The sequence below is a fragment of the Daphnia pulex genome, chromosome 2 (genome assembly GCF_021134715.1).
Source record: "Daphnia pulex isolate KAP4 chromosome 2, ASM2113471v1".
Lineage (NCBI taxonomy): Eukaryota > Metazoa > Arthropoda > Branchiopoda > Diplostraca > Daphniidae > Daphnia > Daphnia pulex.
This window is the reverse complement of record NC_060018.1, coordinates 6,337,451-6,355,885: the sequence shown is the minus strand read 5'-3', so window position 1 is coordinate 6,355,885 and position 18,435 is coordinate 6,337,451. Positions and strand designations below refer to the sequence as shown.

At 41.5% G+C, this 18,435-nt stretch overlaps 1 protein-coding gene across 2 annotated transcripts; it reads left to right on the top strand.

Annotated features, from left to right (window-relative positions):
- On the top strand, positions 1–14,215 carry LOC124188298 (guanylate cyclase 32E-like). Of its 2 annotated transcripts, XM_046580830.1 has the most exons (18): positions 1–389; positions 5,682–6,048; positions 7,620–7,793; positions 7,914–8,062; positions 9,153–9,335; positions 9,424–9,541; positions 9,609–9,761; positions 9,830–9,935; positions 10,004–10,241; positions 10,319–10,492; positions 10,650–10,834; positions 10,905–11,448; positions 11,534–11,654; positions 11,736–11,933; positions 12,019–12,202; positions 12,276–12,416; positions 12,483–13,041; positions 13,108–14,215. In XM_046580830.1, exons 2-18 carry the CDS (start codon positions 5,763–5,765, stop codon positions 13,648–13,650), a joined length of 4,056 nt encoding a protein of 1,351 aa, XP_046436786.1. In that variant the 5' UTR covers positions 1–389; positions 5,682–5,762; the 3' UTR covers positions 13,651–14,215. The 2 variants fall into 2 exon arrangements, with proteins under 2 accessions (XP_046436786.1, XP_046436788.1); XM_046580832.1 differs by lacking the exons at positions 1–389; positions 5,682–6,048 and adding an exon at positions 6,108–6,618.
- Positions 14,216–18,435: the final 4,220 nt, after the last annotated feature.

Here is an 18,435-nt window from a genome sequence, read left to right as displayed (position 1 = left end):
CTAACTTGCCTCAGTGACTGGCCAACTGGCGACCAGATCGGATCAAAATTTCAACAAGTTCTCTCTCTCTCTCTCATGTCAGCAATCTATCTAGTTCTGTAGTTTGATTTGCTGGTTATTATTGGCTAGGAGATTTCGTTTTTGGCTTTGAGACTTTGATTCGAAAAATAAAAAAAAGCGAATCTATTCGATTTGGTTGGTCTCGCAACCACTTGTTTGTTATCCATCTCGACGCTGGCGCAGTGTGTAGATTCAACCAGTCGCTAGGCGCCATCATCAAAATTGTCGTTCGGCCTTTTTGATTTGTCGGGAGACGGAGGAGCAACATAGCGACGCCAAACGACGCCCCCGTGGATTGGCAGCTACAACGGCAATCTATCGTACATCCGGTAGGACGCATGATTGCGTGATTATATCTTTTGATTTCTTTCTCTCTTTTCTCTCTCGGCTCCTGTAATATTGCATGTCGCCAAAGTGAGGGGGGAAATGGCGAGGGTTTTCCTTTGACTGGTGACTCGATTGCGCAGCTCGGAATCCCGGACGGGGGATCATTTATAACATAGAAAATGGCAACCATAAAAGAAAAAGAAACTGGGGCCGTCGGAAGTGAGACGTATACACAGTCCAGTGGCGCTCATTGTGACATTCTTATAATATAGCCAAGGTGCCTTTGTAGTGGAGTGGGAAAGGAAATATATATTGGGCACGTATAGAATTCGATTCATTTAAAGAAAGAAAAAGTCTGAAAAATCCGGCCACTGATTTCGAGCTATAAAATAGTGAACAATTCATCGGCTACGTGAGATGAGAGGCGCCGGTCGCCAATAACCAGAGAAAAAAAAGAACAAAAACAAACTCTACAAGGAAGGCCGGCAATAGACATACAAAACGACGATGTAACAATTAGCGATGCAAATTCTTTGAGCAGGTATATACGCAGTTTGCCTTGCCGTGCCCAACTTAACCCAAAAACTGTACTGCAGCAGCTATTCTTCCTCCTTCTTTGTCCTGTCTGCTGCTTTGAAATCGTGTCCTTCATTGCGTTTTCTTGCTGCTAGTGTATATAGTGTACAGACTGACTGTGTGTAACGCACACACTCCTGTGCATATGTGCATGATGGATCGTTGGTTGGCGATATGAGAACCACAGAATCAAACTGTCGTCACGCATCTTCTATTCGACCGCAACAAATGTAACAAGGAAGGCGCGCTTGCTGGCGTATAGTACGTCGCAACCAATCGCCACTGCTGCCATTTTTATGACGTATTATTATTTGGCTCTCGTCCCTTAGTAACAAGGCAACGCGGCCGCAGTTTCATTGGAAGAATGCGTTGCATTTCTTCGCCTGTGCGCATTAGAAATCGCAGCAGGGCCACACCGGATAGCTTTTTCGGGTGTCTCTCCTATATAATGAATTTGAGATTACGTGTCCAAAATGCCCCATGAATTTTTTAAAAATGTTTTGATATTATACTGAGTTATCTGCTTCTATTTCGCCTTATCATATGTGGGCCTTGCTGGTTGTGGGCTGCTGCTGGCTGTGCTGAATGCGCCGCTGTTGTGTACCTGCTCTCGCCAATCGAATTTTTCTTGTTGCTGGTCATGGCCACAATATTCTTATACCTGGGCGCATTTCAATAACAACAGCCATCACTTTGGCGCAAACTAAACTATAACCTTCAAAATCAAAGGGCATAGGATTCAACTAGCCATCTAACTAGCCAACCGTATTTTTTCATCGTCTTTATATTATACTTAATTATCGCGATTATTCATTATTGTTTTTTATCCTACGGTTGTTCGTTTTTTCTAGATTTCGTTTGTCTACCTCACCATTTTCTAGAGAGAGAAAGAAAGAGAACGGATTTTTTTTTCGGGGTCATGTATATTTTTCGAAGGCCCTTTTTTGATTTTGCCAAGAGAAATAACACGGCAGCAATTCAAGAAACCAATCACTGGCGCCACTTTGTTTCCTTTGGAATAATAAATGCTGTATGCTGGTCAGGACGGATTTTTTTTGTCTCCGCTTATTCTTTTCTTTTTTGAAATTTTATGACTTTGACCATTTCGGTGGTCCTCCTTGCGACAAGTGGGAAAATCGAAACAGAAAATCGACAATTTCATTTGAAAACACCGAAATAATATTCTTTCTTTTTCCATTTTTTTATGGTATTTTTGCGAACCATCTGGACACATAATCCAATCTGGGAACGAATTAAAAATTTAATTTGCTAAATCTTCATCACGCGTTGTTGGTTGGCCAAGGCAAACACCAAAATAAACTTCAGTCGCACGTAACATTATTCCACTAGACGCAGCACAAACTCGCTACTTTCTTCTCCTGTTATAGCGGCTCTGCAGTACGGCGTTGGCTGGCTGCTGGTTATATAGCATTGTCCGCTCAAATGGGCCAATTGCTGGACATTATTAATTTCGTACCCGATGATCCTTTCTTATGGTTTTTTTTCCCCCACCCGAACATATGCGCACCAACTGACGACCCAATATGTTTTGTTTATTCCGGCGACGTGTGCTTGGTCAGCTATAAGCCCAACTTTTCCAACTCTTTATTATATCTCCATACTTGAACGCATCTATTTAATCTTTGAACGGCGGCCTGTCACGATCCGGCGTTCGATCCGCACAGCCCCGCAACGGTCGTGAGCCTTGAGCTCATCTCGTTTCTTTAGGGCAAAATGGGATGTTGCCAGCGCAACATCATTCTGGACCTTCACAATGTGTGAACTGTTTTTGTGGAGCTCCTCTCTATACACAATATCTACCTGACTTACAATGGCTCTTAGGAATTTCTCGGCGTTTTTTTGTTTGTGGAAATGTAACGATGCGGGAGAGAAAATGAAAAACCCCTCGAACGCTGAGACTGTCCAAATTGGAAAAGACTTGGGGCGTTATTGAAACTGGTTTCTTTCGCTCTTGGTTCTAACATAACTCGTTTTCGAGCGACATTCTCCAAAAAAAGGTGATTGGCAAGTTGGAAATCAGGCGTTTGAGTGATTGCGATAGAGAGCTGGAAATTAAAAAGAGACGAATCAAAATTTTACTTATGGAGACACCCGCTCGATGGCTGCCCTGTTTTCAGCACAGTGTCTTGTTCTTAGACCCGGAGAACATGATCCATTTGATTAACATTTCACCTCACGATCTGTTTTGTTGCGTTGATCAAAGCTAGGGTGAAGGATTTGAACAACTTAAAGATTGGAATGTTGTTTGACGGTACCGCCACCGACCACCCTCCGTGACTTATTTAAAACAATTCTTTTTCTTCTTTTCTCCCTCTTTTATCGTTATTCTTTTCAAGTCCTAGCCGGGACGGGAAAAAACTTCAAAAGTGTACCTCACGATCCCACACATAGTTTGTCCACCATTAACAGTCGGGAACAAGAACGGGGCTCGGCTGATGCTGGCGGCCATTGATGTTGAAGTTTCCCTCGCTCATACAGTATGAAAATGGCCATCAGCAACTCTATACGCTGAGCTTGCGACGACCTACCGTAACATAAATTCTAATAACGGAGGAGCGCGCCTCTGCATTGGTTGCTTCATTTCAGTCCTTTTTTCTTTTATATCTGTTTCTTTCTTTCTTTCTTTCTTCCCGTTCCGCATGGAAACCGTTGAGCCTTCATCGTGTACTCTGTGAACTCTCGTCCCTCTTCTCCAGCAGCCCGTGGAGGATTTCTTTTCATTCTTTTTGAACAACAGCTATATAGGAGAAAAACAACGACCCGCTGCGGTTCGACCTACCTTAACCTCTTTATTGTTGGCTTTCGTTCTCTGCTATATCTCCTCTCTTGTGATTACAGCATGATATTGCGTAACTTTTAGGGGATGGCCATTTTGGTTCGTTTCTAAAAGGAAATACCCCCCACCAGGGCCCTGCTAGACTGGGAATATAAAGACTATAATAATAACCCTAGTATTATTATTGTCAATGATCAATATCTTTTGACTGGGGTTGCGTTTTCCTCGTGATTAATGGAGGAGAGGAACACACACATGTATAAGTAATTTTTCGAAAAGAATGAATAAGTAAAAAACCAGCGATAAGGTAACACAGGAACTCTAGACTCTATAGGAAAGCGCATATGTAAGAGGTCGTAAAATTATACAACCTTTGCGTCCTCCCTTATATTCTCCAGACTAGTTTCACCGGTTACATAATCTTTCCAATTATTTTTCGTTGCTAACTTTTTCGCTAGCTTACACAGCACGTTTTGTATCCTGCGTAGAATGCTGAGACGCTGGCAATAACTAATAGCTTGACGTCAAAATACTAGTAGATTGGCCATTTGTTATGATACCTGTTTGACTCGCTAGCCCAATTTTGGACATAAAATTTAAGATTCTATTTGTTGTTTTATAATTTAATAAGATTCGACCGAAAAACCATTTCCCGGTTAATAATAGCTTTTCTTTTTCTGGGTTTTTCTTTTTTGTTAATTTTTTTTTTTAATTTCACACAGAGTTGTTCGAAATCACCGTACCCAAACGCCCTCGAATACCTTGTCATCCAATAATAGAAAACCAAAATGAACGTGGGAGGGAAATTATTTTGGGGCACAAAACAAAATCAAGAAGGGTAACAAAGTCTTTAAAAATTTCTCATAAATGTACGAGTTTGGGGGTATGCCCAGCTGATAACACAGGATGCAGTGTACCGTGAACTCAGACAATTTGTTCTCTAGTTCTTTAGTTTAGTTTTTTTTTCTTTCTTTTTTACAGTTTTGCACCCAGCAAAGGATTACGTCATTACGTGCCACTCTTTTTGGGGTTGATTGTATAGCCTATTGGGTTCGCGATAGTAAAGCAGCTCGGAAATATTTCCCGGAAAGGATTTTGAAGCGGTCGTAAAACGAAATATGAGGGAGAGAAGGGAAGATGTCGTTGTGTCTAAGTATAAAAACTGTCGTTAAAAGTGGAAGGATTCACTTGGTTTTAACGAGGATAACTACAGAAGAAAACGCTTATACTTTTTCACTCAATAACATTTGTGTAAGAAGAAAAAAAAGGGGGTGACAACTGCTTTTTTATTTACTATCCGGCCATTTTAAAAATTGAAGGGAAGTTTTACGGAATTATTTGAAGGTGACATGCTGCACGTGGGGGGCTGAAAGGGATTCTTTCGCGAAATAATAAAACTGAAAATCTATAAAATGCTGGGCTACAAAATAAAATAAGCTTCGCAAAAGGCCGCAGCTGGTCGTCGGTCTGGAACACATATGCGTCGGATTGCAGCAGCAACGGCCGGGGGTGAGAACAGGAAATATAATTTTTTTTTTACAAATAGTTTGTTGTGTGTAGGCCGTATTAGCTTTTAAAAATTTTTTCGATCTCTATGGCCCCGACACGGCGCGTCCCCACGCTATTTCTCAGACTCTCAATAATATGTTTGTTCCGCAATAAGCGCAGAGAACTATTTTTCTTTTCTTTCTCCAGGTGGCTAATAAACAGACGCACAAAAGGTGTGAGAAAAGGATCGAACTCAAAAGAAATGACACTAAGAATTTAACAGTGAAAAAAAAATGTTTAGAACACCATCTGTGAAACAATTAAAGATGATTAGAATTTAGGGAACTTCTTGTTTAACTTAAAAAATAATTATATTGAATATATTCGATTATTTATCGATTCTCATTTGAATTTGTCATTATATCTTTTGCAGGGCCTTTTGGACGAGAGCTGAGCGGGAGGAAATGATGCTAAACTGAGTGATGGTATACGCCCATCTGAAACTCTAACGAAGATGATGATTCACACCGTCTTGTTGTGCCTTGGCTTATGGACAGGCGTCAGCCGTGCCAACTCGGCCATCGCCTCATTCCGTCTCAACATAAGCGACAGTGATCTTTTGCGATTGATGACCTCGGAGGAACCCAGCGATGGGTCAGTAGAGTCCTGTCCCAACGACGACGATACCTTTAGCTTTGCCGATCCGGGATGGTCGGATCAAATGAAAAATTCCGGCGGAGGCGGAAAGTCCTCACCCGTCCGCCAACGTTACAGCCAATCCGATTACCTAATCTCGTCGGGTGAGTCTTCAAAAAAATTATTTTCTCTTTTTTTTTTTGTTTTTCAATTCGTGTGTTATATTCTGAGAAACAATAGTAATTTGCGTTTGACGTGAACGAGTGAGCTACACACACAATTCGATCAAGTTTTAGGGTTGGCCGTTTCGTACTTTTCATTTCAGGATTGACTCGTTGGAAGGCAATTTCACAGCGGACAAAGAAATTCGTTAATTAATGGGGGAAGGTCTTAATATTGTGACGGTTTCGGTCAAAAAGTAATTATCTGCTGGGAGTTTCGTGCAAATTTTTATCTTGATTTTGTCTATGCGGTGCTTAGTGTAACTTGTGGAGACGATCTGTTGGATATTAGAATCGTTAGAGGAATCAATCAAATTAAATCTGTTCAGTGGATGTCCAGCGCGAGCGAGAAAGTTGCTTTAATCGTTTTTGCGGTTCGGATTTGGCCGGAAGGGGTCAATTTTGTGATTGTTTTGATTTCTCAACGACAGCTAAATAAGAAAAGTGTCGTCTGCTTTTGTTTTGTTTTTGTTCCGACGAATCGGAATGTTGACATTCGAAATCCAGCTCAAGGTAAAATCCAATTTGAAGTGATTAAATGTATTGCTAAAGTTTTTTATATTAGTTTTTAAGTCAATCTGGAAGGCAATCGTGTTGATTTACGAAAACATCTTGATAAATACCAAATTTGCTATTTGCTCTTTGCTTCTAGAGACTAAAGTTCGAACATTTCAAAATTTGAAAATCATTTATAATAATCTAAGTTCTGAAACTGAAACAACCATCAGTTATTTTGTCAGCAAAGTATTCCAGTGTTGTTCCTTCAGGAATATCCCAAGTTTATGTAGAAAACAACCATGCCGATAAAAAAACATAACATTTTCATATTTTCTTGAAAGTTCTCTTGAACTCTTTAATGCTGCAGTGTGGCTGACAGTTTTTCTTTGCAAATGTATCATTGCTTGTCATTTTAAACATTCCGATTTTCTTGGAGGAACAAAACTGGAATGATTTGCCAACTAACACTATTTTACAATTTACATGGTTGAAATAAGGTTTGTTTCAAATTCGATAATAAGTAAATTTTCATCTCCTAATGCAAAGTGCAACCAGAAAATTGTATGATCTAGAGGAACCGCCACAACTAATAGACAGAACGGGTGGAGTCGTTGGTTTTCTAAACACGGGCAGTGATCCAAATAGCAAGGAGTGCAGTCTTCCAAGTGAAACGTTTGCACAGCATAACAAATGCAGCACCTTGTGAGTTGTGTCATTATTATCGTCACATTATTATGGCATGGCGACACGGATTTTGTAAATGACCATAACGAGTTGAGCGCTCGTGAAATTTCGAGCTGGAACGCTAGCTAATTCATTAGATTTATGGACTCCGTCTCGATGGGATTTGAATATTTAAATCTACTGATTTTGAACGTAACCCAGCCGATATCATCAATCTTGGATAACACATTTGGATCGTCTTCTTAAATTTTCCGTTTTTGGACCTTGTTTTCTATTTTCTTTTTGTTTTCTTCTTTTCTCATTGCATATGCTGAACGCAACGCGTCCAACAGACCAGTCAGCCATCGACCCAAAAGTGCCGTTGACCATTGGTTACCTGAGTTCTTACCTGAGCAGCAAAATGACGCTGGGCGCCATCCCGCTGGCCATCGAGACAATCAACAACGACCCGAATCTTTTGCCCGGACGCAAGCTCCAATTTGTTGCGGCCGACATAGGCAACCCGGGTATGCACACGCTCTTTTAAAATTGCACACATTATTGGCTGCTCAGCGCAATTACTACGAGCGCGATTTATAAGGGAAAAAGAAAATTTCTAATACATCCAAAAATCGGAACATGTATAGTAGGGAACGATGGACTGACGGCATTGGCCATCCGGCGCATGACCGAAATGAGGGACAACAACTCGACCATCGCCTTCATTGGACCCGATGGACAGTGTGCAGCCGAAGCCCTGGTGGCGGCCGCCTGGAACCTACCCATGATTACGCATGTACGTAATGACTCAATCAAATATCGTTCATTTTCCTGTTCATTTTCCTTTGGGGGGAGTCTATCATCTCTTATCACGGGAGAAATCCTCTTTCATGATAAAATAGATTATATGTTACGGGTTCAATCGAACCTGAGCTGAATGGCCTCGTCCTTGTAATCCTGTCTAATGCGTACTGCAAAGTTGTCCCGGAGCGGACTAGGATAGTGGTAACCTATAATGAGCACGTGCAAGCTGTTTACCCCCTCGAATAATGATTAAAAACTTTTTTGTTTTTTTCAAAAACCCGTTGGTCCTGATTTCATCTTTTGTTGTGGCTCTTTATTTGTCCGTCTCTCTCTTATTTCCATTTTTTTTTTGCTGCTCGAGATGACCGTAATTAAATGCAAATGAAGTAATTACCTATTCGGGTTGTTCCAGCTGCACAAGACTTTCTCCTCTTTTCAAGACTTGTTTTGTTTGTTGGAAGTTTTTTTGTCTTTGTATTTGTCCTCCGGTTAAGGAGGAAGAGGGGCGTGGATAAATTTAGTGGACCGTCCGACCGAGAGTTGTGCTGTCCGACAGCGGTCATCCATCTTTTTTTTTTTTTTCTCTCTCTCTCCGCTATAGTAGTTATGTTTTAATTTATTTTTGCTCTTGCCTTTGCTTTTTCCAAAACATTGCTCATGGTCAGGTTTGATATTCAATTTGGCCGCCCTAACAATAAAATTGGTATCCTCCACTTTGCGGTAATGGGTCCATCCTTTCAAAAAAATAAAAACACCTGAAGAGGTATCGTAAACTTTCATAGGAAAAGAAAACCCTTATTCTGGTTTCGCCCCAGTCTATTCGTAATCGTGAAATCGATCATTGACATTGAACATCCAGGATCCAGTCTTCATTATGCGCACTCTTTTTTTTTCCCGACATGCTCAACAATCTAGTTTTTGAGAAATTCAGGTTTAGAACCACTTACGTAACTTTATTTTATATCGACCAGCTCATAAATTTATTTCGAGTTAGAATTTTTTCCTAAATTTCTAAGAAAATTTATTCTGAAGGTTTCCGAGAAATTACAATTGTATTTTTTTTTTATTTCTTTGTCGTATAGAAATGCTCTGAAACGAAGTTATCTGAAATGCCGCAGACGTACTTCACGTTCGCTCGAACGCTGCCACCGTCATCTAAAATCTCCAAATCGGTCATGGCTTTGTTGGAGAAATTCGGATGGAACAAAGTCATCATAATCGTAGGAAGGAGAAATGAATGGATCCAAATCAAAGACGCCATCAAGGTTCGTTGCGCTCTCATTGTCAGTACATTTTGACAGAGAAGAATTTTTATTTAAAAGACCTTTCCCGTGAACTGTTGTATATGTATAGGATTCCGCCAGAGATAAAAATATTGACGTGACCGACGTTATTCATTTGGACGATTATATACCTGCTCAAGTGGAAACGATCAACAAAATAGCCCGGAAAACCTATAAACGCACTAGGGGTAAGAATGTTCTCCTACGATCAATAATTCAATTATTTCTCATCTTTTTCTTGTTTAAATGTTTTAGTTTACCTGTTCATTGGAGAACATATAGCCCTTGTCGATTTTGTTAAAGCTCTCCACGGGCTCAAAGTGTTGGGAAACGGGGACTACATGATCATTTCCATCGACGACTTTATATTCGATCCAGAGAGCAATGCCCAGGAGTACACTAGTCGCAGTAAGTTGTCTTATTCACAGTTCTAGTGATACGTTGATTTTAAACATTCTGTTGTTTGTCGCCATAAGATTACCTCGATCCTTACATGCACACCATTAAAAAAGACGACGAAATCCAGGCCTTCCGCTCGGTGTTGAAAGTGACGGCTTCTCATCCGCGTAATCCGGATTTCAAGCAAGTCCAACACCAATTAGCTGTGTCTCGCTTCATCAATCTAACACCTTGATTTTATTGTCACACAGGAAAGTGCTGGCCAAGATCAAAGAGTACTCGGCTCGACCGCCGTTCTGCGTGCCGTACCACCCGATCATCTTCAACGACATCGAAGTTCCTATTCACGCCTATCATGCTTATGACGCCATCATGATTTACGCCAAGGCGTTGACGGAAGCTCTTCGCGACGGATTCGATCCCCGCAATGGGACGAACATCATGGAACGGATCCGCAATCGCCCTTACCACTCGGTTCTTGGGTTCGATGTGAGTACACAACAATCCTACCATGAAATGTGTCAACTGGTATTTATGTTTCTAATGGGATTTTTTCCACCCCCAAGGTATTCATTGACTCGAACGGCGATGCTGAAGGCAATTACACCGTGGTTTCCATGCTTCCCTTCCATGGAAAGCGGTCGGAAGCCTCGGCGTCGGACGAGACAACGGCTTACGTCATGCAACCGGTTGGGTATTTCCAGTACAATTCAAGCAGCAATTCCCCGAACGATTTGCCGGTAAGTTCCGTCTCTTTCCCATTCTCACCTTGCGATTTTCCAGTTAGAGTTTTTTTTTTTTTTTTTTTTTTTTAATATGGAGAAACTCGCCATTCCTGAAATTGGCTGCCAACGTTTTTTGTTCACGATCGTTTAAACCTTTAAATTCCGTCTATAGATCTTTCAATATTTTAACTTGAGTCGCCCAATCGACTGGCTTGGATCGGGTCCACCAATTCCAGAACCTCCCTGCGGCTTCGTTGGCGAAAAGTGTGTCCAAGTTGCGACACCCGACTGGAGGAGTTTTGTTATATGCACCGTGTCCGGCGTTGTGCTCATTGTGGCCATTGGCCTTGTGTCCAGGTGAGATCTTTGTTTTCACTCGACGACTTTTGTGGTCGATAAACTTATTACTATTTTCATCCCCCATTAGACACTATCGTTATGAGCACAAATTGGCTTGCCTCCTCTGGAAAGTGGACATTCGTGAGGTCATCATAACCAATTTCCCGGACAGTATCAACGACCCACCATCTTCTGCCTTGACGGTTTCGTCTGATATTCCCGTCACACGTCGCTCCCTCCTGGGATTTGGCGGCCATCACGGCTCCAACAACAACAACAGCAGCAATGGAAGCATCGGACCGACTCCGGGTGTCAAAGGCGACCCGATTGGCGACTTGGGATTGAAGCGTGTCTACACTCGAACCGGCAGCTACAAAGGCAACCTAGTGGCCATCAAGGCCATCAGTCACAAGAACGTCGATTTGACCAGGAACGTGCGCAAGGAATTGAAAGAGATGACGGAAATTCGCCATGAAAATATCGTCTCGTTCATCGGCGCGTCTGTCGAGTACGGCGGCGTTTTCATCCTGACGGCCTACTGCGCCCGCGGGAGTTTGGAAGACGTCCTTCAAAATCCAGATTTCAAATTGGACACCATCTTCATCGCATCCCTCGTAGCCGATTTGATCAAGGTATATTTGCCCCTTCCGGTGTCTTTTAATTCAATGCTGCGCTAAACATCATGCAATAATCATTAAAAAATTCTCCGTTACTCAGGGAATGATTTTTCTACACGACAGTGAAATTGTGTCACACGGTAACCTGAAATCTTCCAACTGTTTGGTCGACTCCCGATGGGTTTTACAAATCACTGACTTTGGTCTGCAAGAACTCAAGGGTAAATTAAATTACAAATTTTGAAATAGTCTTGAAATAATTGAATAACGTGTCATATTGTGAATGTTATTATTGTATATAGCTTCCAGTCATGAAGCCCGCATGAAAATGCAGTGTAGCAAACGCCTTTTGTGGAAAGCTCCCGAACTGCTGCGCAACCACAATCCCCCGTTGCGTGGGACCCAGAAAGGTGACGTCTTCTCTTTTGGCATCATTCTCTACGAGATCATAGGTCGTAAAGGACCTTGGGGTGATTTGCTGTACACCATGTCGCCCAAAGGTAATACGAAACTTTTTGTGTCCCAGTTATTTTATCAACAAATGCCGTGTGCTAACATTGTGCTGGTTATCATTGGTTGGAGTAGAAATCGTCGAAAAGGTAGCGCACCCGGAGTGGTTCTTCTACAAGTTCTTCCGGCCGCCCATATCGCAACTGGATTGCAAAGATTACATAATCAGGTGCATGCAGGACTGCTGGCACGAATCGCCAGACATGCGGCCTGATTTCAAATCCATTCGCGGTCGATTAAAGGAAATGGAAGCAGGACTGTAAGTCTTTATTCAAAATCATACAGAAAATTGTTACGTAAAATACTGATGATGTGTATTCTATTATTATCAGAAAGCCCAACATTTTCGACAACATCATGATCATGATGGAAAAGTACACTTATAATTTAGAAGGTCTCGTCCAGGAAAGGACCGATCAACTGGTCGAGGAGAAGAAGAAAACAGAAGCTCTTTTGCATCGAGTCTTACCAAAGTAATTCGCTTTTTAATAATTTAAATTTAGAAACATGATATTAATCTGAGAATTAAAATCCAACAGGTCTGTGGTGGAATCGCTGAAACGAGGAGAACCTGTGAAAGCGGAAAGTTTCGACTCGGTTACGATTTATTTCAGCGATATCGTCGGTTTCACGTCGCTATCGGCCGTGAGCACACCGCTGCAAGTGGTTGGCCTTCTCAACGAGCTCTACACGTTATTCGATTCGATCCTGGAAAATTACGACGCCTACAAAGTGGAGACGATCGGCGACGCGTACATGGTAGCCAGCGGTTTACCCATTCGTAACGGCGACCATCACGCGGCCGAAATCGCTTCACTAGCCCTTCACCTGTTGTCGGAGATACGCAACTTCCACATTCGACATCGACCGGGAGAAACGCTCAAGCTGCGCATTGGCATTCATTCCGGCCCCTGCGTTGCCGGAGTGGTCGGATTGAAAATGCCCAGGTATTGTCTTTTTGGCGACACGGTCAACACTGCGTCCAGAATGGAATCATCCGGACAAGCTCTTCGAATTCACATTTCCGCCGCCACCAAAGAGCTTTTGGATCGGTTAGGTGGTTACATCATTGAAGAGCGCGGAATGACTCCCATTCGGGTAAGCGGCTCATTTTCTACCGCGATTATTGTGAATCAGTTGAACTCATTTTGATCATTTTGACAGGGCAAAGGTGAAATGATGACGTACTGGCTCGTTGGTGAAGAGCCTTGGCGTACTAGAGGCGGCCGTTTGACTGCCATTGAAGCAGAGACACCATCCATCCCTTCGGAACCGTTGGTTGTCGATCAACAGACGCCGCGTGACATTCCGCTCATGTTAGACAACGTCCAGTCGCCAACAGAGTTGGATCCTATCGACACATCTCCGAGTACGTGGCTGCTTGGCGACTGCCCAGCAACCCCGGAAGAAGACTACGAATCAAAGGTGCCGCAACTGAATAACGGAGTCGACATTAGTTTCAAGAATGAAAGGAATCATTGCTCGTTTGGCCATTATCAAAACCCCGTGCCTCTCACACGCCAACCGTCCATCATCGAGACTCCGTGCAAAACTTGTCAAATCCAAGGAAACATATGTAATCCACAGCGAATGATGACAACGCACTACCATCGTTCCACGCCCATCATCGCTTCTAATCCGACGTACCATCGTGATTCTTCGCCTAGTATCCCGTTACGGACGACGAGCCCTCAACCGTGTGTTTGAGCAAATAGGTTCCACGTTTCAAACTGCCTTATTATGAACCACGATATTTTTTGAGATGTTCCTTTTTAACTTTTTTTTATAGCGTTGATTGGTTGACATGATTGGCATTTGCCGTGTGGAGAGACATGATAGTTTATTCTAGTCAAAAAAAGCAACAAATTACTTAGCAGGTCTAGTGCAGTAGCCTACTCTGTATTATCTATTTGATACAGCGTGTAGGACCTGCTATGTAATCTATTGGAAATCTGTGATAATTACAATTTGATGCGTTTTCGTTGCATTTTTATTTGTGTCCGTCGTAATTTTGATCGTTTCATGTATAGGTAAAGATGATGCAAATTGACATTTTCAGTTTAACTTCATTTCGCACAGAAAAACAAAAGTGAGCGGAACGGGAGGAAAACTAGAAAAGTGAAATCAGTGCTCATCTTATTTTGCGCCAGATTCTGCATTTGTCCTTTATCAATGTGTTATAGCATACGTGTGGTAAAGTGCTCGCTGTTGTTACCTAATATACACATCACGTGCTTGGTTGAAAATACAATTTTGTTGCATTTAAAACAAATGATGTCGCGAGAATTACGCTAAATTCGAAAGTGTTGGTCTATGATGAGAGTTGTTCACGAACGCAAAAGTCCTGTTATAACAAAATGACGAACGACATCAAAAAGCTTTTCCCTCATTTTTCTTGCTACAATATCCCAGGAAAACAACCATATTTAGACTTAGTGCAATCTTTTTTACTCAAATCAAATGTCCCACGCGAAATTCTCGAGCTACGAATCCGTGCACCATCTCGCGGCAGTCATGGAAGAGGACCAAACTTTCTAATGCCTATGTATAATAAATAAAGGAATTAAACCAATCAAAAAATATTGTGTAGCTACCATTTGTAACAGGATTACCTTGAAATCTGTTGGGCTGAGATTTTTAATTGGGGAGAAAAGATGTGCTACAATTAATAATTCAGAAATGACAGTTACTGCGGAAAACGAAATTCGCACCATGTCCATGGCGACCGAGAGTCGAGAGATGACTCGCATCAAACAAACGGATCCAAACCGATCAATGACATCAAGGTAGATACCTGTTACGTTTGACATTAAAATTAACTGCGTGTAGTTTTAGACGCTACGGCATGAAAAAGATATAGCAAACTATAGACAAAAAGAAAATTAGTCTTGCAAATGGAATACTTTTGGGTGAAATTTATTATTGATCGTTACAATCAATCACAAGTTATTTTTTTTACCGTGTATTGTTCGTCGTTCACAAAAGTTCCGCACATGTAGGCAATTCAACTCTGCATGAGTATCTCATCACAAAAGGATGAGACCCACCTGTTCCGCCAGATCATCCCACCTGTCGCTTAAAATGGAACGGAGTAGTACACAAGACGGGCAACAAAACCTTCCCCCCTCTGTCAAACGAACGAAAAGTGGCACGTGCGCACAAACGTGAAGCTCGAACGTGAGTCACACTAACTAGTAACTAGGCTATATATAAGTACACAATCCATTTCGACAATTACTCATCCCCTTTTCGTTGACAGTCTCATTTCCTATTATTATTTTTCTGTTTGATTTAGGTGGAAATTTGCAATGCAAAGTGAACCTACGTGTTTAATGGGAAATAAAGTGAATTACTCATAAGCGGATATGCGCAGGAATGAATGCCTTAATGAATGGGATGTACCGATTGACCATTTTGCATAAAATTCGATAAAATTATTTATAGCAAGCAATCTCAAACGCTCACTTCTGTTATCTGGAATGAGTTCCTGAGACAGAAGATGATGTTACTAAAAATAATTCTTATTATATAATACTAGTCAAATTGAGTCAAACAAACACCTTGACAAACACAAATATTTAATAGACAAGCGTGCTTCAGTGTCAATCTTTTCCCGTTTTCGTTATGCAATCTCTCCTTATAAGCGGAAGTAAGAAATATAATTGCCTCGTGATAAACTGAAAGTCAATCGAAAGCTCTCGGGAGTAGAAGCTTCACTTAAGTAATTTCATGAATTCCCGGAGGATCCTCCCAAGTCCCAAGTCATTTCACTCTCGCCGTATATGATCGATGGCTCCTTCAGAAACATTTCCCATGTAAAGAGACCCTATGATGAAGTAGGCCTATATGACTTATCCAAAATGATAACTAAAAGAAAACACTGAAGAAAAAAATAAAGGAAGAAGGCGTCAAGGCGATGGAAAAATTCATAGAAAAATTGAGAGCAAGGAGAATAAGAGAACTAAATTAGTACTGTCACTCGAAAACAGCTGCAACGAGGCGGAGCAAGATGAAAAGGCTTGGTAATACAAGATTTTCACGTCATTAATAGCGCTAGCCCCCTATCTATAGTCTCTAGTCGCGCTTCTTTGTCTATTGCGGAAACGGTGCTGCTGTGACGCTCTGGTCGCTCATATTAATCAACGTTCTATTAAAGCCCGACAATTGGGCCCGTTGAATATAAAGCGAACGCCAGAGATTCAAAGAGCCTGCATCTAATAGCACACTCTGAAAGCCATTTCAAATAATCATTGTGTAGGATTAAAAGCTTTCATATTATAAGCTGAAGTGGAAATGTCAATATATAAAGCGAGCGGAACAAGCGAAAAGCCAAGAGCTAGCTGCGTTGGTTTTTTCTTGGCTGGCTTTGGGCGTTTGTTTTGCTCTCCAGTTGTCCGCTCTCCAAGTTGTCGTTATATGCTTTTTGAAATTTAAACATGTTGTCTGATAAAAACTGTTATTTATGGATAGAGATTTTACTTGTCTATATAACCATAAGAGACAGCTATTTCTGTTGTTCAAGCTCGGATATTCACTTTTCATCACGAAGGATTTCAAGTAACAAATCCAGATTTTACATATTTTATTATTGCGGCTTTCGGGCATGACTTTTTAGTTTATAAATACGCTCAGCAGATTAAATCTCAGCTTGATCTATATGTACATTGTAGTTTCATGGTGGCAACTTTAAAAAAAAGCCGCTTATTATTATGCGCATTGTCGTCATATTTTTTCATCTGTTGATGCTCTCGCATCAGTCGTTGGCCCCTTTCCATTTCATTTCCTATAATTATGTAAGCGGAAAGTACACAGAAAGTAAGAATAACTGTACGATGAGATCGTTATGTTGTTTTAGCGTGTAGTATATCTTATTTCCTTTCTTATACATTAACGCGCTATAATGCGATGCGTTGCGTATACTAAACATCAAAATAAGTTTATTACCACCACGGCATTGCCGTAGTAATATTAGTCCGTTTCGTGGGTTGCACAGTAAAGTTTTATAATCACTATCCGCTTAACCTTAATAATTGCGCAGGCCAAAGGTTTTTATTATAAGCCATACTTTGTCTTTACTATTTTTTTTTTTTGCCGTTCCGCTTTTATTTGAAGGTAAATTATCTAGAAACGACCACGCGGTTACCTAGCAACAACAGATCAACCGCACATCTCGCCAATATTTCAATTACGACCATGAATGACGGGAGAGAGACAAACAGGAATTCTTGCTAAATCCTCATGTCCCGTGTTTTGTTGCTGCTCTTAAACAACAAAGAGATAAATCGTTTCGTGAGAATTGTAAAAAAATACCCAAGACGAACGAAACATAACGCAGAGACAAAATGGCTTGGCGCAAAGAGTATATATGTAGTAATGGCGCTGCAAATAATGAAATTAATTTTAAACGATATTTTCATTGGGCTGGGAAAAGGTCGGTGATCTGAAGTAGCTCTTAGAGAGCGCGCAGAAAAAGGTTCTCCTATATGTACGCGAAGGAAAAAGGAGAGAATAAGCTTTTCTGCCTAATTCGATTTTCTCCAACTTGAGTGCCTCGTTCGTCGGCAAAACTCTTCTATTGCGTTACCCAACAAAGAAAAGCCGCAGAATAGAAAATAAATCACCAGTCTCACTTTCGATAATGACAAAAAAAAACTTGAAACGTCAAACATTTCTTCCACTTGTGTACGTCAGCTAGAGGAATTAAAATGGAATAAGTTAAGTTCTTCTCCAAAACATGACGATTCAGTTGCCGGGTCCGGCGGGTCGCCAACTAATCACTATAGCATTGTCAATCGATTGAAAATCGAGATCCTGAAAAGTACCTAAAAAATAAAAGCGGAGAAAGGAACAAGTTGGTGATCATTGTACATTCGCTACAACTAATTTATCGACAAAACTGTGAAAACTTTTTTATTTTCCTAAATAAATATCGATCGATTCACCTTCTTCGATCTACGGAGCGCACAGCAGATGCGCTTTTCGTCGTCGGTCCCAATATGCGGACTAGAACAAACGAAATCATTTGTGTGTAGCTACTAGGTATACTTGTTCAAAGATTCAAATGACAGCAGCCGAGAAGCTTTTCATATAATTTTGTGAGCTGTTGTCGCATATCCATTCGCTTGATCACGGGCTTCTTCGGCTCTATTTCTTTGTCAGCTTTCGTCTTTTGCATCTTAGAGTCGAGCGCATCCCATCTCGTCAAATCAGGGACATGTCAGCGACAGAGAATGGTACCGTAGCGCGATAAAAAGGGAAGATGGGCAAGTGAGAAGGGAAGACGATCGATGCTCAGCTGGGAGTAGCCAATGATTCGTCCGCCCGGCTCAGTAAGTCAAACCTAACTTTGTGCGGCGCGACAACACAGGGCTCTATACACTTTGCTCATCTGGCTGCTAGTGGAGACTCGCTTCCATTCTGGCCCGGTGCATCGACCCAGTTGTGTGTACGAGTCTCCTCCTACTCCCGCCGGGCCTTATAGCGTACGTTCTA

Coding starts and splice junctions, on each gene's coding strand:
- LOC124188298 (XM_046580830.1), top strand. CDS start 5,763: ATGATGATTCACACCGTCTTGTTGTGCCTTGGCTTATGGACAGGCGTC. Junction 10,835..10,904: donor GCCATTGGCCTTGTGTCCAG/GTGAGATCTTTG, acceptor ATCCCCCATTAG/ACACTATCGTTATGAGCACA. Junction 12,417..12,482: donor TTGCATCGAGTCTTACCAAA/GTAATTCGCTTT, acceptor AAAATCCAACAG/GTCTGTGGTGGAATCGCTGA.